The sequence below is a fragment of the Barbus barbus genome, assembly GCF_936440315.1.
Source record: "Barbus barbus genome assembly, chromosome: 14".
NCBI classification, from domain to species: domain Eukaryota; kingdom Metazoa; phylum Chordata; class Actinopteri; order Cypriniformes; family Cyprinidae; genus Barbus; species Barbus barbus.
The window spans coordinates 22,416,808-22,437,750 of NC_136742.1; the positions used below are offsets into that span (position 1 = coordinate 22,416,808).

At 36.6% G+C, this 20,943-nt stretch overlaps 2 protein-coding genes across 11 annotated transcripts in view; one reads left to right on the top strand and one right to left on the bottom strand.

Moving 5' to 3' along the window:
* The window catches only part of LOC306880294 (transcriptional protein SWT1-like), a 28,607-nt gene extending 15,915 nt beyond the window's left edge, over window positions 1-12,692 (bottom strand). The window contains exons 1-15 of one of the 7 annotated variants that reach the window (XM_079433743.1): window positions 12,571-12,692; window positions 12,212-12,307; window positions 11,546-11,636; window positions 11,268-11,329; window positions 5,909-6,935; window positions 5,148-5,192; window positions 4,940-5,069; window positions 4,455-4,550; window positions 4,167-4,355; window positions 3,304-3,397; window positions 2,868-3,025; window positions 2,598-2,752; window positions 2,297-2,435; window positions 242-384; window positions 13-164 (exon numbers count right to left, since the gene is read on the bottom strand). In XM_079433743.1, the coding sequence (XP_079289869.1) occupies window positions 13-164; window positions 242-384; window positions 2,297-2,435; window positions 2,598-2,752; window positions 2,868-3,025; window positions 3,304-3,397; window positions 4,167-4,355; window positions 4,455-4,550; window positions 4,940-5,069; window positions 5,148-5,192; window positions 5,909-6,935; window positions 11,268-11,329; window positions 11,546-11,626 (2,471 nt within the window). In that variant the 5' untranslated portion in view covers window positions 11,627-11,636; window positions 12,212-12,307; window positions 12,571-12,692. Of the gene's footprint in view, window positions 1-12; window positions 165-241; window positions 385-2,296; window positions 2,436-2,597; window positions 2,753-2,867; window positions 3,026-3,303; window positions 3,398-4,166; window positions 4,356-4,454; window positions 4,551-4,939; window positions 5,070-5,147; window positions 5,193-5,908; window positions 6,936-11,267; window positions 11,330-11,545; window positions 11,637-12,211; window positions 12,333-12,570 lie in introns of all 7 variants that reach the window. The other 6 variants (XM_079433744.1, XM_079433747.1, XM_079433746.1 and 3 more) reach the window with 6 other exon arrangements.
* A 77-nt stretch (window positions 12,693-12,769) lies between these two features.
* On the top strand, window positions 12,770-20,439 carry LOC306880112 (TRMT1-like protein). 4 transcript variants are annotated; one of them, XM_079433423.1, is made up of 16 exons: window positions 12,770-12,842; window positions 13,927-14,058; window positions 14,163-14,225; window positions 14,326-14,439; window positions 14,575-14,639; window positions 14,728-14,884; window positions 15,415-15,529; window positions 15,858-15,937; window positions 16,088-16,331; window positions 16,428-16,640; window positions 16,728-16,918; window positions 17,113-17,191; window positions 17,303-17,469; window positions 17,553-17,618; window positions 19,546-19,675; window positions 19,782-20,439. In XM_079433423.1, the coding sequence occupies exons 1-16, from the start codon at window positions 12,782-12,784 to the stop codon at window positions 19,972-19,974; spliced, it is 2,070 nt and encodes a 689-aa protein (XP_079289549.1). In that variant the 5' UTR covers window positions 12,770-12,781; the 3' UTR covers window positions 19,975-20,439. The 4 variants fall into 4 exon arrangements, with proteins under 4 accessions (XP_079289549.1, XP_079289548.1, XP_079289550.1 ...); XM_079433422.1 differs by having other exon boundaries at window positions 15,409-15,529; window positions 19,782-20,438; XM_079433424.1 differs by having other exon boundaries at window positions 12,776-12,882; window positions 15,409-15,529; window positions 19,782-20,438.
* Window positions 20,440-20,943: the final 504 nt, after the last annotated feature.

A 20,943-nucleotide genomic window follows, 5' to 3' on the forward strand; every position in this document is an offset into this window, starting at 1 on the left:
TGACTCTCTCACCTAATCTGACACACGTTGTTCCAGATGCTCTCAAATAACGCCCAAACATCCTGATGTGATGTCTGAGGAGGCGGAGCTATATCCTCCTCTATCTCTGCCATCAGAGAGTCCTCATTATCAGTGTCATCACCCTCTGACGGTGCTTTTGGAGACTGTCTCACACACACACACAATTCATGAATAATTAGAATGAAACAATTATCCACTGTTATATTATAATCAGACTGACCTGTAGTCTTTCCTTTAGCATATGAAGGGTAGAGAGAGCTTGAGCTACATGACCATTGTACTGAGATCTGCCAGCCAGTGCCGACAGCAACTCTGCAGCCAATCTCACAGCACTAAGAGCAGATCTGTGCTCTATGGACCTGTCTACAGACAGACACAACACGACATGATTTAACAGATAGATAGATAGAACACATTAACTAATTTAACACATGACTATCTGCAATACAGTTCAGACATATTTCTGCCATGTCATAATATATTCTGTCCATTCTGTCTGTGATCTTTTTATGATCTTCTCAGTTTCTGGTGTCAGGAGGCCAATAGCCTGTGGACACTGCTGAAGAAAGTAAGGTTCAAATGTGTCCACAGCTCTAAGTGGGAGAAAGACCCATTTATAAAAGGTCATCGCCTCTTGGACACATACCACTAACCCATTCACACAAAAGAACACACAAAATGAGTGAAGGACACTCCCTCAACTTCATAAAGTGCAGTAAATCACATTTAGGCGAAAACAGGAGGGTCCTGGTACTTTTCCACCCCTCCATTCCTGCACAAACTCCCTTCCTCTCCTCTGTCAGGCTGGGCTCATAGCCAAAGGCAGCAGAGAAGAAAGGCACAGTTATACTCCTGCAGCAGTGATTGGCAGAATGAGGTCAAACTCATAACTCCACACACAACGTAAGAACAGTGTGCACGAGTGTGGATCAAAACCACAAACATAGAGATGCGCATACACACAAACAAACACCAATTAGCCTGGTGTTTAGAGGGAACCATTTAAAGTAATAATTTACCCCAAAATTTTAATTCTGTCATCTTTTACTTCATAGTATTTTTTCCCTCTCACTGGGGACCCCAGTTACCCACATTCTTCAAAATACCCTCTTTTGTGTTTAGTAGAAGAAAGAAACTCATACATGGTTAGAAGCAAATGATGACAGGATGTTCATTTTTGGGTGAGCTATCCCTTTAATGACATAATGAGCAACTGAAGAACATACAAACAGCCAGCAGGGGGAGCAGATAGAGCAGCCCTTAAATCTATGCATTTTTGTCCTTTCTAACATAAAGATTATGAGGAAACAAACTGTGACAGAATAGAATAGAATAGAATTATACTGCTGTATTCACATTATATTGGAATTACTGTAAGAACAAAATGACAATTCAGAGATTTTGAGATTCAACATTTTAGAAATAATGAATTTGACAAAGGTGTGTCAGCAATGCATGATTAATTATGAATAAGAAAAACATTTTTGAGAATATACACTATTGTTTAAAAGTTTGGAGTTGGTTTTTAAAAGAAGGCTCGCCAAGGCCACATTACTTTTCCACAAATATAGTAAATACAGTAATATTGTGGATATTATTGCAATTTGAAATGACTGCTTTATATAATATTTTAAAATGTAATTTATTCATGTGATGATGAGGCTGAATTTTAAGTCATTACTCTAGTCTTCAGTGTCACATGATCCTTCAGAAATCATTCTAATGTTGATTTGAAGGTTAAGTAATTACTTATTACACTTACATTTATGCATTTAGCAGACGCTTTATCCAAAGCGACTAACATTGCATTCAAGTTACAGTTTTTACATTTTATCAGCTCATTTATTATTATTATAAATGTTGAAAACAGTTGTGCTGCTTCATATTTTTGTGAAAACTTTGATACATTTTTTCCCCAGAATTCTTTGTTGAATAGGAAGTTCAGAAGAACAGTATTTATTTGAAACAGAAATATTTAGTAACATTATAAATGCCTTTACTGTCACATTACTGCATCTTTGCTGCTTAAAAGTATTACTTCTTGAATTTTTTTGTTACTGACCCCAAACATTTGAACAGTAGTGTAACAGAACAAAATTGTTGAATACAATAAAAATAAAAATCTAAAATAGGACAGAACAGAATTCTAAAACAACATAATTTTATAATTAGAATATAATTATAGCACTACATTGGGATTATAATTTAGAGAAGAATACAATTTTTATTTATTATAGTTGCAGAGTATCAGACTAAAGTAGTGAGACATACACACCTGAAAAGAGACAGTCACTCAGCATCTCCACACAGCTGAGCAGGCTCCTCTTAATAATGCTTCCGAACACAGCTATCCAGTGCTTCTTAAAACACTTGAGCAGCCCCTCCAGATTCCACGGAGGCTTCACGTAAACTATCTGCATACACAAACAGGTAAGGTCAAAGAGAACAGGACTACAGAGAATCTGAGCCCTGAATCACACTTAAGATGTGACTAGTGCATTTAGATAAATGAGCAGCTCTTAATATAAACTTCATAAAAAATGAATAGCTCAATAGATCAATGTGTGCAGGAGTACCTCAGTCCACAGTTCTCCATAAGCCGCCTTCATCTCTTCCTCCAGCACCTCTGACAGCGCCCCCTGGAGACAGGACTCCAACAGAGACATACACTCGCTCAACTGTCGTTCCTCTGCTGCATCACTGCATTTATTCTTTTGCGATCCTTTCTCCTCTGATTCGTACACATAGGGAGGTGGCAAGAAAATGACTTTACATTCAGGCGTTTGTAACTAAAGAATTTTAAAAAACGCTACTAATGAAGCAAAAATTGTGACACAGTAGCTGACCTTTCTCTACAGGTTCAGATGAGGCCGGCACAGCGGTTTGAGCATGAATGTACTTTAAAATGGTAGATCTGGTTCCCTCCACTTCTTTCACCAGGTCTGCCTTACTTAAGGCCTTCACCCCACTGAGCAGAGCCTTGCTGCACAAGTTCTTATCATCGCTACAAAAAGGAAACCACAGAGAGAGAGAGAGAGAAGAAATATTTGAGCAGAAGGCAGTCATGTCCTCAACCTTCAATATGAACATTCTTCAGGGTGACACTAATGGCTGAAATATAATCATTAAATCAGATAATCTTCATTCATAAAGCAAACACATGGCCACCTTGCATTTCATTAGCTATATCAAATGACAAGGGAGTTCAAACAAATGGGAATGTCCTTAATGTCATGCAGACTTGCCTAGAGGTGAAACAGAGGTATGAGAGTTTATACTCACGTGCAAAGAACTAGTGCTCCCTCTGGGTACAGAGCCTGGTACTGCAGACAACACTCCAGCACTCTGTCATCATTATTCACAACACCAGGCCCACCTACAGGAGAGAAAGGCCAAGAGATAAAGGCTGAACTCATATAATCCAGATTATGCACAGTACTTTTGCAGATTAGGAGTGGTGCAACTGTATGCATGGATGCTTTTAGAGCCAATATTGCCTATAATTCCGCTGCACTATGGAAGTTTTAGAATTTTTAATATAGATGACTATATGACAAAGTGGTTTTTGGTATCACAATGCAATTTTATGACTCAACTGTAAAACACATTTTAACACTACTTTGGAATCACACGTGTGATCCTATAATTTAATATTTAATTATTTAAAAAAAATTAAATCAGAATATGCAAATATTACATGTCAATGCTCCATAACGCAGTGTTATATTAATATAATTTACATACTTTTATAGTATTTATTAATATTTTGAATTGGCTTTTATTTCTATACTTTCAGTTGTCAAGTTTAAGTTTTTCATCTAATATCTACACTTTACTGTATAAATGACTTTAGTTCAATTAATAAAAATGCACAATGCAGCTAAGTGGTAATGTCTTTTTTATTATACAATTGTTCAAAGTTTTTTTAATTATAAAATTAATTAGAATGAACTTTAAATGAAATAAGAAAGAAAATAATTATGGACCAATGAGGGGTTTTTATTCAAACGGAAAAGCCCCTGCAGTTGATTTTAATTGCCTCTTGACAAAGTGTGCTTCTTTTTACATTTCTTTAAAAATAGATACACAGTACAGGCACATCACGAATGTATATAATAATGCATCTCAGGATAAGAATCACTCACCAACAGCTTGAGAAGCCTGCTGCATTGACTGGCCCACAAGTCTAGGCTCTTGATTTTTTAGGCAGCTATAAATGTAGTGGACAGCTGGCCTGGCTTTGTATTCCACTTTGCTGGAGAGTTTACCACTCTTTAGATAGTCCAACTCCTGCAGCACCACCCATGGGATCAGCAAAGTGGGGAACCCCAGCCCTGTGATGAGGATGTTCAGAGTGAAATGCTACATCCTCATAATTCTTCAAATGTTTTAAAGTTAAAAGCTAGTGAGTTAAAATCTCTCTTTTTTCTTACCACCAAGACCATGTGACCTAATCTTCTTCACAAACTCCAGGTGGCTGAGCAGCACATTGGTATCCAGAACAATAAGCAGGGCCTGTTTATGTTGATCTTTACATGTATGAGTTTAACGCACAAAGACACAATATAGCACAATTATGCATCATGATTCAAATAAAAGAATCTTTACAACAAGGTGCATACTGTTGGACGTTACTAACTTAAGGCCCCGTACACCAAGGATTATAATGATAACAATAAAGATGTCATTTTAAATTGTTCTAAATGTAAATAAATAGCACAGTCCAGACTACAACTACAATGATAACGGCACTGAGGATATTGTTGGAATCACTTTCGCAGTGATTTTTTCCAGCTGATGAACAATAAAAGCATTGACATCCGTTCAAACACTGGCATATTTATCGTTCTTGGAGTGAAAGGACCTCTAGCTATTCCAGCAATAAGTTATTAAAAAAATTATTTATAGGTGACTTTACTTAGCATTGTGCCGGCACCCTCTTCTGGAGGGTCAATGTCCATGCAGGTGAGCTCTCCACAGTTCTCTATCAAGTTCACCTCCAGTCGCCTCTCAGAGCGTGCCAGATGAAGCTCCTCCACCAGCTCCATCTAAACAATGAACGAAACAGAATGAGAAACATACAAATCCACAAGATTTCATTCTAAAATAAGAGGCACGTTGTTAACCTCATGGTCGCAGTCAAGGGTCTCTGCAGCCTCCTGGAGAGTTCCCTGAAATCATACATAGGTATGTTAGAGATATGTAAAATTTTTCATGAAGAATAAAACGTTTTACTTGAAAAAAGTGCTAATGAAAGTTTTAGAATATGGAAATATTTCTTATGTTGCAATCTTAAATGTTGAAATGTACTGTGCAGCTATAGAGGGAAATACAACAAGTGTAGGCTACAACTAGTTTGTCTTATGATTCAGTCTAGACAGGAAGTAACTAAAGATAGAGATGCTGTGGAATAGAAATATGTGCATAATAATTTGGTTGGAGTCACCCTGACTCCTGGCCGGCAGTCTCAAAATCCATTCAACAACCAAAGCCCCCACCCTACATTTTTTTTTTTTTTTTGATTATCCGTTATTCTCAGCTGTACATCACAATACGAAAGAAAAGATTTGCAATTTATTTAATTCCAGATGAAGTCTCGCCCCTCATTATTTCGTCAAGTATCCTGTTTTACTTGGCAGTACACCACAATACTTAAATATGTGGGGGATTTCACAGTGACTATAAAGACAAGCACAACAAAATTATTTTTGTCTGGTGACTGCACAACAGCTTGCATGCAGGTGTTTTAAAATCACCACTGAAAAACGGGACCGATAAATTTACAAATCAGCAAACAAAGGATGCAACAGCGTTAGCCATCAAACCTTAAGAGAAACATTTTGTACCACTGATTCAGATGAAGTTGGTCCAAACGCAAGACACTTACATGTTGTACCTTGCAGGAAGTATTGCTTGGCATTATGACCTCTCTTGTTTTGTCAGTGTGTGTCTGCTGGACTGTCTGGACTAGTCTGCTGTGAGATCTAGATGAAATATGTGACGAGCTAAGAGAAGAGGGTTTATGAGAGGTTTGAGCAGAAACCTCTTGAAGCCTCTGTCCTTGCTGCTGTGAGATGAGAAATTTGTGTTTAGATGGAGTAGAATCAGGGAAAGAAGGCTGAGAGGTACTTTGAGTCCTGCTATCTGAAGAATTCACATTACACACATCCGTGTTTGTCCAAGCTTTAACAGCAGTGACCTTCTTTGGGATCTTGAAACTGATATTTGCTCTGGGACCACCAAGGGACGGCCTTTTTTCTCCTAAGACTACACCAGGGACGTTACCCAACTGTACATGGTCTTGCTTTTTGGGTGAAATATCTTCTTGTAATTTCAATTTAGATCCTACATGTTTCACTACTGGCAAAGCTTCTTTGGAGTTGTCTTGAGAACTTGTCTTCTTCGTTCCCTTTTGAACTTCAGAATGAGATTCTGCATGTGCAGCATTGGTCATGTTTTTAATGTCTCTTCGTTTGGGATCAGCATGAAGCTCTGGTGACAACAGCCTTTTCATGAGTTTCCTCCTTTTCTCTTGTGGTTTCTCAGGGGAACAATCATCCTTTGCAGGTGTCCACCTGGAATACTCTGCTGTGGATCTCCTCGATACCAGCTCCTGTCTCTTTTTCTCCAACTCTTTTGAAGAAGGCTGGTTTGTTGCAGCATGCCTGCTGGAGCTTCTCCCTGAGATATGGGCACTTGCTTTTCCATGCTTCCCTTTAGGATTCACTTGCTCCTTCTCATGTGTGGCAGGTGACTTGAAAACTGGCCTGGCATTCTGTGTTGTTTGGCTTTCTCGGGATCTTTCTTCCCTGCTCTTGCTGTCTCTATCTTTTGCTTTCTTGAATCCTCCTTCAAATCCTCTTGTTGATGTTGGGTCAGTGGCCCTCCTCTCTTTAGCTCTTTCTTTGTCAGAACTGCAAATCATTAGAAGAAAAAGTCAGTATCAGTGTGTCAGTCAGTTTTATTGAATAGATAACTCTCACGATAACTCTGGCGAGAAAACGGTGGTTGAGGAAATAAAAAAAAATGTGATATGGTTTACTTTCTTTACTTTATTTTAGGATCTTACATTTATTACGCTGATCATTTTTAACTTGTGCATTGCATTATTATTACATTGCATTATGATGCATTATGCTGAAGCAGGGTAGGAAGCTGTAACCACAATAAAGCTAACTTGTGACCTTCTGTAATAAATGCTGATAGTATAACACCTGTAAGCAAGACATGTATCTGATGAACTTAACAAGAACATCTACTAGGTGCACTTGGAAGTGCTACACAATTGTTTGCCATCGCTTGTGAAGTACTGTATTTGCTAAATGCAGATGTAAAATGTAGTATCCTATAACCAAGTAATAATTGACTACACATTACTCTTTTTAACAACAACTTTTTTCTGTATTCTGGTTATAACGGAATCAATTTTAGTTAAAGTTTTCATAAAATTCAAAATATTAAGCTTTTTATATTTATAACATTAAAATATGATGGCACGACGGCACAATTAAAAGCTCGATTGCAAATATGACATTGATTTTTATAAAACAGATCAATTAACAACTATGTTAATATAAAGTGACTTACATTTTTGACATAATGACAGTTTTTGCTCTATTTCGCCAAAGAGAAGAGTTCCAAACAAATATACTGCAGAATTTGGACATCTTTGAGTAACAGACTATTGTTTCGTCGCCGAATCAAAGAGTACCAAGAGGCGAAACTCTGATGTTTTTTTTTTTTTATGTTTTTTACTTATTTTTTTTGGGTAACAGCCATTTTTTTCGGTAGCGTGGCCGCCATTTTGGGGTGAAAGTTCCAACTGGACAACGTTACAGATATACAGAAATAGAATAACAACGGAAGAGAAGTCAAAGTGAAGTAAAAGAACACAATGTTGGGCAATCCCCTGCAAAAACTATCAGTGTGACAGTGAAAATCTTGCTTTATATCGTTTTCCCAAAGACCCTATCAGGTAATTATACACAAAGTGGGAAGTAGCGCTGTCTTACGTACCTCCTGCTAACTTTAACTGTTTTTAGTCTAGTAGTAAGCTTAAATCCTTTTAGGAACTGCAGGTCCTATAGCCATAGAAACCATAATGATTTATATGGATATGACACTATAGTTATAATGAGCGTATGCAACTTCACACATTTACAATTACTTACTAGTCTATATCATTATTTACTATTACTCCAGTAGGTCTGAAATATATATTGTACGTTTTAATCCCCTGGAACACACTACAAACATGATCTAGATTAGAACATGATGCATTGCTGTGTCTGTCATATTTAAATAATTAAACAATTTTGGAGAAAGTGGCTGTATTTGTGTTTTTTGTTTGTTTGTTTTTTTAACAAAAACGTTTTATTTTGTTGTTGTTGTTTACCGTCTTCCTTTAACGGACATTAATAAGACAATACTGCAAAAACAGTTTACTGTCAAGATGTTATTCCTGTTATATATTTATTGTCCAACATTCCTAATTTGTCATTAATTTAACAAAGTGTCTATGTACACTAAGTGCAAATAGCCCGCCTTGTTGGCAAATGCTATTTACACTAACTCCGCCCACTAACGTGTGGTAGCTAGATGTACAAAAAATACACCAAATTAATATTTGTTTCAGTGGCTTAGATGTAAGGCGCATGCTTTTTGACGCGATCGACACGAGTTCGAGCCCGCCTTTTGCAAACTTTTTTTCTCCCTTTTCAAATCTCATATCGCATCAGAAAGGCATTTATTTTCAATAAAAATGAAGGAAATAATCAAAAAGTTGAAAATAAAAGTATCGGGTAGGGTTAGGGTAGGTGTAGGGACTAGGGAGGGCTTTATTGTCCCAATAAGGTGGCATCCATTTAATAATTGGAATTAAAACTATAATTTATACTCAATACTTTATTATTGCATACTGTTTTACAATGTACTACAATACTGAGGTGCATATAATTGCCGCTATTGGCAATAAGTAGTATAAAATACTGTTATTTTCACTTGGTGTAAATAGAATCCATCGCTATTTACACTTAGTGCTGCTGCCTTAATTTAATGTCACATGTTGGTATTAATTAAGTGTTTATAATGTTAAAACTTATTTTCAACACATATTTTCAACCGAAACTGGTTTCTAGAGAGCAAAAGGTTTTGTTAAAAAAAAAAGAAGAGAAGACTTTAAGATAAAGTCTGTAAAATAAACTGTTAAAAGGATTTGATGATCACTAGTCTAGTGATTGTATGTTATTATTCAGGCTGTATTTCAGCTTTAATGTACGGTTTTTGAAACAAAGCAGCTGATATTTAACAAGGAAAATGTACAATAGAACATAGATATGGGTAAGTAAAGGGTTTGCGGTAATTTAATCTTTTTACTTGGCAAACAGTAAGCAGAAGCACTCTAGTCAGTTGGTGGAGGGGACCCATCTATAATCTTTATGTTTAAGTATGATACAAATATATACTTTAAATGTGTTATTGTAAGTTGGTCAAGCACGACTGGCTCCTGTTATTCTACTTTATTCTATGGAGTTTTCAGTCCAAAATGACGACGGCACAGTCATGTCATGGGCGCAAATGTTGCTATGGAGCGTTCTATTCTAGCGAGTTTTGCCGCTTGGGCTTCTATACTCTTTGGCCGAAGGATGCAGCGTTTTTGAACGAATTGAGTGAGTCACGTGGTCTTTTTCATACAGTCACTTGGTTCATATTTGAATGAATCAGTCGTTTGAACGAATCGGTTGAATGAATTACTGAATGATTCACTCTTTAAAACAGTCACTTGCCGCCACCTACCGGCGGTTTTATATTTAATGCTGTGTTCCAGGCAACCCGTAACCGGTGTTTTTCAAACCTTCTACCCGTGAAATTGCACTGGAACGGCAGTCAAAACCCGTGACTTCCCACCCGTGAACTCGAACTAGATTGATGTACTCCCAGTTCTGCTCTCTGACGTCACATAGCCCGCGAAACAACAATGGCAGCCCCTACAGATATATTTCCAAATATACAAATAGTGTAAAATAAAAGGTATAACAGCTTCTCTTGCCTTATGTGCTGTTTTTCCTCCTCCGTTTCCCTTAAATAAGCAAGTAAGCACCTTTGGCGATAGAAATGATTGTAAATGAGCATAAGCCCCGTACGGGCCGCTTTGCTTACATCTAGCTACCACAATTCCTTGCGCTCAGGAAGTTTGGCGTGACTTGCCTGGAATGCTACAACGTCGTGAGTCGTGGTTTGAAGTCGTGACTTACGGGCTCAAAAACCTGCCTGGAACGCATTGCATTTTTCCAGTATTTACTATTTGACCCTGAACCACAAAACCAGTCTTAAGTCGCTGGGGTATATTTATAGCAATAGCCAAAAATACATTGTATGGATCAAAATTATAGATTTTTCTTTTATGCCAAAAATCATTAGGACATTAAGATCATGTTCCATGAAGATATTTTATACATTTCCTGCCGTAAATTATTCAAAACTTAATTTTTGATTAGTAATATGTATTGCTAAGAACTTAATTTGGACAACTTTAAAGGCGATTTTCTCAATATTTACTTTTTTTTTTTTGCACCCTCAAATTCCAGATTTTCAAATAGTCTCAAAATATTGTCCTATCATAACAAACCATACATCAATGGAAAGCTTATTTATTCAGCTTTCAGATTATGTATAAATCTCAATTTCAAAAAAATTGACCCTTATGACTGGTTTTGTGGTCCAGGGTAACATTTGTATATTCAGAAATTTTGATTTAAAATATTATTCTCATAATGTAATAATTTAGGCAGTTGTAATTTTGCAATGTAAATGCATTCATGATAGCTCTGAGCTTCTGTGTGAATGCATCTAAATACCACTTCAGATGCTTCTGTGTTTCCTCTGCAGTGGAAAGATGAATTTTGTTGATACAGATTTCATATGATTGGTAACAGCACTATAGTGTCTTATTATTCTAATTGTTTTTATTGATAATTTGTGAATTTGACATGAAAGATGATGCACAGATTTAATAAGAAACAAAACCGACCTTTATTAAAGAAAACTGATTTAAGTAAGCGCTCATAGATCACTGGTGAGAATATTGCTTCACAATAAATTACATTTACACAACAAATAAATAAATAGATCCAAGTAACCTTTTTACTTGGACAAGTGAATGACTGATGCATAGGACAAGGGCTTAATGTCGAGGCCAGACTTATCTGTCATTTTTTTAAAGCAAATTTTAAAACCCTGAGACCCACCTTACATGCCGAAGATGTTTGTGTTTTCTTTTTGTGCTGCTGAATATCTTTGCGCCACTCTCCTATGACCGAAAAACAATAATTTTCCCAAATGCTTTTATCCAATGTGATTTAGATACAAACAATAATTAATGTTAATAATTAAATGCTAATACAAATGAGAATGATCATGTCAAACTGATTGATAAAGCATAAAACAGACATAAAAGTTGAGCATAACTCATATGCTAGGAATAACTAGATTCAAATCTACTCTGATTTTGTTGCAGATGTCTCACTTTCTCACTGTCACGAGAAGAGTTTGATGAGATTCTTTCCTCCTTTTTGTGTTTCTTCTTCTTTGATTTCTTGCTTGACATCCTCAGAACCCTATGACAGAACATAATATTTTTCAGTTTTAAACAACTGAAAAAGAAAAATACAGTGTATAATGTAAGAAATCCACACGCTCGTTGTTCATTACTTATAAAGAGAGCAGTAAAACGGTAGTGCTGAATGGCATTTGCAACATATTACTTCAAATGCACTAAAACTAAAAAAAAATGTGAAATAAAGCTGAAATAAAATATAAATATAAAAAAAAATACAAAGACATTGGCATCTAACTGAAACAAGTTGAAGTTAAGTTATTAAAACTGAAAAAACAAAGCCAATAAAAACATAACAAAATTACTAAAACACAAATAAAAATTAATTAATAATATTTACAAATTCTAGTATATAAAAATGCTAAAATAACATTAAAAAGCAGACATTTAAAGGTGATATTTGGGTACATTTTTCATTAATCAAAACCTTTTTGCATAACACAAACTAATAGCAAAAAAATATAAAAAGATAAGCAGTTCTAGGTTTGGATTTTAAAATTTACGTACAGATTTTTGCTACAATGATATCAGTAATAACTTTATTTACATAGTACTTTTGATACAAAAATGTAGCACCTCAGAGTGTCCTTCTAGTTAGAACGAAGTACAAGGAAAACAGTGTTTTCCCAAGAGCTGCATATCAGCAAATCCCAGCCAGAAATCCAGTTCATCCTTGAGGAACAGACCAATAACTGAACTGAAACACCACCACAACTATATCTCGTCAGTGAATGTGTAGGAACTTATGAATAAGTGACAACTTAGGTCACACTGAAATACACTTGAAATACACCGAATATTTACATTACAACACATTTGCCCTGACCTTCCAAACTGTTTACAAATTACAAATCTTATCATACTGAGGGAATTCAAGACTACTACACATTTTTATTTTCTGCAGCTTCAGTGTAAGTTAAAAGATATGTACCTACCAAAAGCAGGAGGAATGTTGTTAAATACGACGCTAAATAACAGAGAAGAAAAATCTGAAGCAACGAGAGCTGTTAACTTCTACACTTCCATTGCACTCGGCTGGTTGAATTCACTTCCGCTCTCTTTAGTTTGCGTAGTTTGAGAGAAAACGATTGGCGCGCGCCCACAACGCTCAATGCGTACGGATTCTACGTACGCTATTTTGGGAAAATGGCGGAGCTCAGAGAAGAGGACGCTGAGCAACTTCACCAGGAGGACGCCAATATAAAAGGCAAAATAATTCGAATTAATAATGATAAAATCATTCCGAGGTATTTTGTAGGTTCCTTAAATAACACTCCGAATTTAGGAATTTTGTATTTGTATGCAATTTATTTTTAATACGACTTCAAAACTGCTGAAGTAAATATAGGCCTCCTCACGGAGCTCCACCATAGGACCTAGGTTTTAATAATGTAAATGTTCAAAACGTCTCTGTATCTCAGCGCATATTGACAAAGAACTGACATGTAGATAGATTACAAACACTAAATCAATCGATGCATTTTCTGAGATTAACAATAAGCTGTAAATAACAGTATTGTGTATGTAGCAATGGTCTTGTCGCGGAGCTCCGCACTAGGGCCGTTCTGCTTGGAAACATCAGCCTCGGAAAGCGGGATTGGTTACTCCATGGAAATGTGCTTTGGCCAACATACGAGGGCGCTCCAGTATAGTTGTTGAATTTGCATAGTTTTTTTCATTGCAGTTTGTGTTAAGATCCATCATACGTCGCTTTTTTTTGTAATTTTTCCGACCAAACATAATCAATTTGAATAAAATGTCTTTAACGGAAGTTATCCCATTTCTTAAAAGTCGAAATTAGATGAGTAATAAAAACGTGAGAATAAAAAATCGACTTTTTATGTCAACATTTTGATTTTTTTTATATCTAACAAGTATGGCTTGTACCTTATAACAATGTATGCAATAATTATGATTTACTGTAATATGTGACCACATCTAACCATTCCACATTGTTCACACAATAAATACTAAAATTATTATTTCACTCCGTTTAAAATATCATAGTTTTTAATGTGCTATATTTTTAAGATGGGATTTCTTATTTTACTGTTGAAATTCTGAGTCTTGAGTCATTTAAAAAAATAAGATGTGACACCGAGGCAATTTTAACGTGGCTTTGTTTGTTTTAATAATAATAATAAAAATAAATAACAAAAACTTGGGACATGAAAGTATCCAAATTATTTATTTTATTTTTTAATGGATTAAATATTTTTTAATGCAAAAGGAAAACTGGTTTGTCTCAACTATTATTTTTCTGAAATGGGAATTTCTGTCTGTCTTAACAGATACGGAGAGTGATACTAATAAAATACTTGCAGAATCTGAGGCATGTGGGCAAATGCCTCTTCATGAAGCCTCAACTAATCCAGTGAAAATGGAGGACAAAAATGAACAAACATCCTCCAATGCTGTGTCAGGTAAATATTTTACAGTATTGACTCCCTATGAAACTTATTACACTCTCCAGGCATAATGTCTCTGAGCATGGTTAAATCATTGAAACTGTCCATCTCTGTTTCAGAGAGGCATGTGTCTATCCAAACTACACTGGAAGGGCTCGAAGGGCTTGTGGATTTAAATGGAGGTACAGAAACCAGAGTATCTGTTTATTCTGTGTGTTTATTAAAACCACCAGCAGACCACTTGGATCGGAAGCTAACAAATATGTTCACTGATTTCAACAGCCGGAAGGAAGTCTTGTCCATTGTGTCCAGAAGAGAAATTCAAGGCCTGTTACAGTCATAAGCTCAGACGGCATCTGCAGAACCTGCACTGGAAAGTTTATGTAGAATTTGAAGGTGTATAGTCTTTAGGTTCCCTTTAGCGCCTCTGTCTTTTCCAACAAACATTTTAAAGCTGTTGCCTGAGGTATCAGCTAATACACATGTGAACATTTTGCTTGGGGAAAGTTAACTTTGTTTCCCCTCTTACAGGCCAAAGGATGTGCATTTGTCATCTACCTTGCCGACAACTCAAGTCCAGTCTAGGCTCTGACCAGGTATGATCAGGGTTGTGAAGATTTTCTTCATGTGCATATTAATCCTCTGGAATGGATCTATTAGTGTATGTTTTTCTCTCATCTCCAGGCTCAAGGCAGACTGGTGGCTCACTACCACTGTGTGGTTTGCTCTGTCACTATTGCTCGCAAGACAGACATGATCAGTCATCTCAAACGCCACATCAACAAGGGTGAGACAGAAGCCAGCTATTCAGGCAGCTCAGATGTCCCCGTTGAAGACCCTGGTGAGGCTTTACTTTGTTGATGTTGACAGAGTGACATCTTCTAAAGTGAAGATGCTTCCTCATTTGATGTGCTTTACTGACATGAAAGATAATTGTGCATTTGTGCTGACAGCGCAGCAGAGAGTGAGACAATTGCCATTAAAAGAGAACCGCCTGAACTAGATGCCAATTTGTTCATGTGGAATAATGTAGATGTTGGAATTGTTTTTGTATAGTTCCATTCAAGTTTTTTTTTTGCGGTGTGTCTTTTATTCTTGCAATTTAAACCCTGTGTATTCAGGTAGGTTAAGAATAGTCAAATCTAACCTAAATCTTGAGGGACTCACACAATCGCAGGATCAATGTCTTTGAGAGTAACATATTGTAGAAGATTGTTCATGATTAGGCCTTTGGTTTGCAGTTTAAAGTCTCACAGGAGGCATCTGTAACAATAAAACGTTTTATTTATCACAATATGTGCATACACATTTAGCAGTGATAATTGGAAATAATTTGTCCGTTTTGATTTTCAACGTCTTCCTCAGTGCCAGGTGGACAGGCCTATGAGATCATGAAAGAGTTGGGCACCAATGTCCAGCTCCTGCCCAACCACACCACTCCCCAGAAGACAGACACCTACTTCAACCGCAAGATGAAGACAAACAGGTTTGAGAATTGTTTTTTTCCCCTGCAAAATTACTCATCAGATTGTACAATGTGTACATTGTCCCGTCATAATTTAATATTTATTTGTTGCTTAGCAGCTTAAATGTAACTTTTGTTGAAGGTTGCTTATTAAAATATTAAATAATAATAATGATTTAATACATATTTTAATACAAATCAGTCAAATAATATTTAATATAGTTTTTGTTTTCATAATAATATACAATTTAGAAAGAAAAATAATTAGAAAATATTTAAAAATTGTGGGTCATAGACATCTTGTTGAAAAACCTATAATTAAGTCTCTATCTCTATGCAACTGTTGTAGGCAGCTGGTGTTCTGCTCTCTCGCCGTTCTTGCCGAGGAGAGGAATCCACTCGAATGTCTCGATGCCTTTGGAGCCACTGGTAGGGAATCTACTGTACAAAAAGACAAGTTAATAGCACTTAATGATAATATCGATGCACAGGTTTTGCTCTAAATTGTTGAATAGAATTTAAAGTATAACAAAGCATATTGATGCATAGGTTTGCATAACATATTGATCCCTTTTGTAGGCATCATGGGTTTGCAGTGGGCAAAGCATCTGCGTAACTCTGTAAAGGTTACTATAAACGACATAAACGAAGCTTGCGTTAAGATGATTAAGGAGAATTGTCACCTGAACCACATCCGAGTAGAGGGGAATCGCACGGCCCGGCAGCTAGATGGAGTGGGAGACGCAGAGTCTCCCATTGCTTCAGTAGAGGTGGTGAAGATGGATGCCAATGTCATCATGCACCTGAGACCCTTTGACTACATGTGAGTAAGAGACTGAAAAATAATGACTAAAAACATTGTACCAATGATTATTTATTGCAAATATCAAATCTCACCACATTCTTGTCTTTAAATCAGACACCTCGACCCATTTGGAACGGCTGTGAACTATCTGGATGCAGCTTTTCGTAATGTTCGGAACATGGGCATAGTCTCAATGACGTCAACAGACACTGGTTCGCTTTACTCCAAATCCCTGAATGTGACGATTCGACATTACGGCTGCCAGATCGTCCGAACCGAGTATTACAGGGAACTCGCTGCACGTATGGTATTGGCATCTGTGGCCAGGTGGGCACTTCCTCAAATGAACTCTAAATACAAAATGTATATTATTTGACAGTTTGCAAAGTTTCTTGTTAATGCATGTACTTGCAGGGCAGCCGCACGCTGCAACAAAGGGATTGAGGTGCTGTTGGCCGTGGCTCTTGAACACTTTGTCCTCGTGGTGGTGCGAGTTCTCAGAGGGCCCACCCAGGCAGATGAGTCGGCGAAGAAACTGCGGCAGCTGTTGCACTGCCAGTGGTGTGAAGAAAGGGTGTTCCTCAAACCAGGAAGCATGGTGGAAGGTGACAAGGCATTTGAACAAACAAATAGCAGCATCCTGATAGACTTCCTGTAGCCCAAACAGTTGAGCCAGTAATGTCAAGGTTTGATTCCCAAGGAATGCTTGAACTGATTAAATGTAAAGTTGCCAAATGCGTAATGCAGATAAAAGTAGTCTAAGCATAAATAATCACATTTCTACTTATGGTATTAACAGAAAACCTGTACAGACAGCTGCCTTGCCAGTGCCATGGGAGTATGCCAGGAAAAACTGCAGTAGAGCTTGGACCACTTTGGTGAGATGTCGTCATTTGTACGTAAAAACACTTGATGATGCATAATTCCATCACTAATCGCTCTTAAATTTTCTTATTTTCCCCCTTTGTCTTTGTTGCTTTAACCATCAGGGCTGGTCCTTTGTTTAACACTGGATTTCTGAGGCGGATGTTGGTGGCAGCAGTGCAGCATAATATGGAAGACATCCAGCCTCTGGTGAAGACTCTCATCTGTGAAGCTGACTGCACCACTCTCAAGCCTTTCCCTGTCCCAGGATACTCTGCCCTCTCCAACCAAGGTGTGTTTGGGTGTGCAAGCACTGAATCAGCTTTTTGAGCAATGGGGATTTTTTAAATAATTTTGATGCATCTTTGTTTTTAGTGGAGTGTGGTGTGGTCATTAAAACTTTACAGAAGGTTGAAGAGGCAGATACTTCTGACCAAGCAGGTATTTGTTGCTTTATCAATTTGTTTTATCTGCTGTTCTCCTCCCTACTCTTTGGGATTTAATTGTTCATCTTTATCCCAGATTAAAGGCATAGTCACCCAAAAATTAAACATCTGTCATCATTTACTCACCCTCATGTCGTTCCAAACCCATAAGGTTTATGATTATCTTTGAAACATTTCAAGTCCATTTTTCAAAGCATCAAAATATTTTAAATGTAGTCTTTTAACACTGATCAGCGCACATATATAGCACCGAGGCATAAGCAAACTAAGCGGCTGCTTAGGGCCCCTGTGACTACAAGGGGGCCCCAAGAGTACATGAAATGACAGCTTGATTTTGTGATGATACAAAAACGCAATGTTAAATAATTAGATAATCTGTATCATCTTATTATTTCCTTAGCGAAATGTCATGTAGGCACAATAGCGCTGTATGACAGATGTATCTCTTTTATTGAATTTTTCCTTTTTTATGTAAAATATCCACAAACTTGTTAATTATATCATAAATTATTTGATATAGCCTATTATGATTGTCAAATATGTGTAAATTAATTAGTTTTGTCGTTTAAACAACCTTAATGACCATGTTGATCTAGGCTAATAATGTGTGCTGGACGCTATTGAAGGTGAAAGTGACGTGACATACAGCCAAGTCTGGTGACCCATACTCTGAATTCGTGCTCTGCATTTAACCCATCCAAAGTGCACACACACAGCAGTGAACACACACACAACAGTGAACACACACACACCATGAACACACATCAGGAGCAGTGGGCAGCCATTTATTGTGTGGATCTGTTGATTTACACCTAATTTAACTATTAACTATTAACTAATTTATCTCAAAATACATGAAAGTGGCCAGTGAACTGGGAGAAAAACAGAGTAAACTACCTACACAATGTGTATTTGATAGGAATAAAACACGTCAAATTTTAATTGAAAGGATTATTGCCACTTTCCATAGAAATGGGTGTGTATTTAACAAACTATAAATGTCTTAGACCTAAAATTAAATTTATGTGGTTGAAAACACTGAACAGTTGTGATATTAAGCACTGAGCGCGTCTTTCTCTGGGTATATATTTTAGTAATAAAAATAAGTTTCTGTTTCATAAACTTGGTACTGATAATAACAGCTTAACATTATTTACATTAGCCTACCTTTGGGGTCTTTGCTATATTCCAATATAATTATGCCTCAATTAGCTTGTTATAGATAAAGAGTTGTTGTTTTAAATACAGATGGCTAGCTGCTGTGTTTAATAATGCATGTTGTTAAAATAACATTCTGTTCTGTAAATGCATAAAAGTCTGAGCTGTTTTAACTGAAAGAAACATGCACTGACTGATCTTAAAATATATCAGGTTCTTTGTTTTGTCACAAGATGCATACCAGCAACGTTTCTTCCTAAGCATGTTTATAAAAATCACTTAAATTTCCTAATTGAACTATGGCCTAATCCTGGTTTAGTCTAAGCCCTGTCTGTGAAACCGGGCCAATGACTTCAAATGTTAAAAGTGCAAATTAACACCTGACTACTCTTTGAGGGTTTGCTACTGTTACAATTAAAAATAACAGAAGGGTAAAAACATCCCAGGAAGACATTGGTATGATGCAAGCAACACAGCTACAGCAAATAAAATTGATAATTGGTGTGTTAGATTTATACGGTGCGAATAATCAAGCATTGACAATCAGTTGTATTGGCAGCAAAAAGGGGCCCCCAATAAAATTCTGCTTAAGGCCCCATAAAGGCTTGGGCCGGCCCTAATAGAGCTCATCAAACATGGTAAATCTAAGCTCAAACATGCTTGGGTGGACTATGCCTTCAAGTGGGGTTTGTGGTGACATAAAAGTTGAAATGGATAGATTGTATAAAAAGTATGGTGCATCATCTTTTACTTTTTGTATTCAGGGAAAAGAAAAACCAAAGGGGAGGACTCTGGGAATGTGCTGAAGAAAATGAAAGCTGATGCATCTTTAGAGCATCCAGCATTCTACTACAGCATCCATCGGCACAGCATCCGTGGCATGAACATGCCCAAGTTAGTCAGCACAAACCTGTCTATACAGTGTCATATACTGATGTACAATAATACAAGTGACATAATGCAAGCAGAATGCTGATACTAAACTCTATTCTTCTTTCAGACTGAATAAGTTCCTGCAGTATCTCACAGAGGCCGGGTTTAGAGTGAGTCGCACACACTTTGACCCAACAGGCGTGCGGACTGATGCTACCCTGACACAGTTTAAAGAAGTGCTCACGAAATACAGCGTGCCTACATACTCGTCGACCCCTCAGAGCAACGCTGTCGGCTCAGACCGACGTCAAACTCTCTGATTTCACACATTCATGAAACCAAACCAGTGTTTTGATTTTGTGTATGTGGACATGCATTTGAGAGCTTGGAATGCACAAAGGTCTGATTTTTCTTTGGCTGTTTTCATTGATGAATTTTTCTGTTTATTTTATGAAGCTTCTTTCTATGACAACTTGTGGATAAAAAAAAACAAGAGTTTCATCTGAATGAAAAGGATTGTTCCAGTTTTGCTGATGTTTTTTGTGGATTGCACTGAGGCTTTGACCCATTACGGGCTTACAGTATTTGATTAATCATTCTGTGCTGACAATGATGCAGTATTTTACAGTTATTGTTTGGCTTTTAAATTTTTAATCTCTAAAAATATTTATAAAGAGCCTGCCAAAGGATTATATTGACCATCCTTCATATTTTCTATTCCACTTCATTTTTGCTTCAATATCTTACCTGATTGCTACAACATCAATAAAATATTTCACACCATATACTGTATCTTTCTTATGAGAACATACACATTGAGAACACAAACAAACAAACAATAAATAAAATTTCCAGGCCACATTTTACTTTAAAAACAACAGAAAATTGAGCATACGTTTAAGACCATTAATAAATACACTTTTTGGAATGTACATTATCTTGTAATTTTCACAGAAATTAAGCACATTTTCCTCATTACCGTAATGCACTCTCTTTGCATTAAGTTTTTATTGTTATAAAATTTGATTAAAAAAAATAGAATTTAGGGAGACATGCTTTATTGTAATGAAAATGCAAAAACAGATGGAAAAATGGGCTTAATTCATTTTTTTATTTTTTTTAAATTCCTTTCATATTTGGGGTGAAAAAAAGACTTGGATTTGTTCACCGGTTTTATGTGATTCATCAGCTGGAATTTACTGTCCTGTAAAAATGTCTTTAAATGTAAATTAGTGCCACACCAGTTTCATTTTGCATAGTACAATGTATAGACCTCCCTGAAATTACTG

Bases quoted from the DNA above. Each gene is read 5' to 3' on its own strand.
- LOC306880112 (XM_079433422.1), top strand. From the start codon at position 12,782: ATGGCGGAGCTCAGAGAAGAGGACGCTGAGCAACTTCACCAGGAGGAC. The intron at 12,843-13,926 runs GCAAAATAATTC...CTGTCTTAACAG, and splicing joins GGAGGACGCCAATATAAAAG to ATACGGAGAGTGATACTAAT. The intron at 14,059-14,162 runs GTAAATATTTTA...TCTCTGTTTCAG, and splicing joins ATCCTCCAATGCTGTGTCAG to AGAGGCATGTGTCTATCCAA.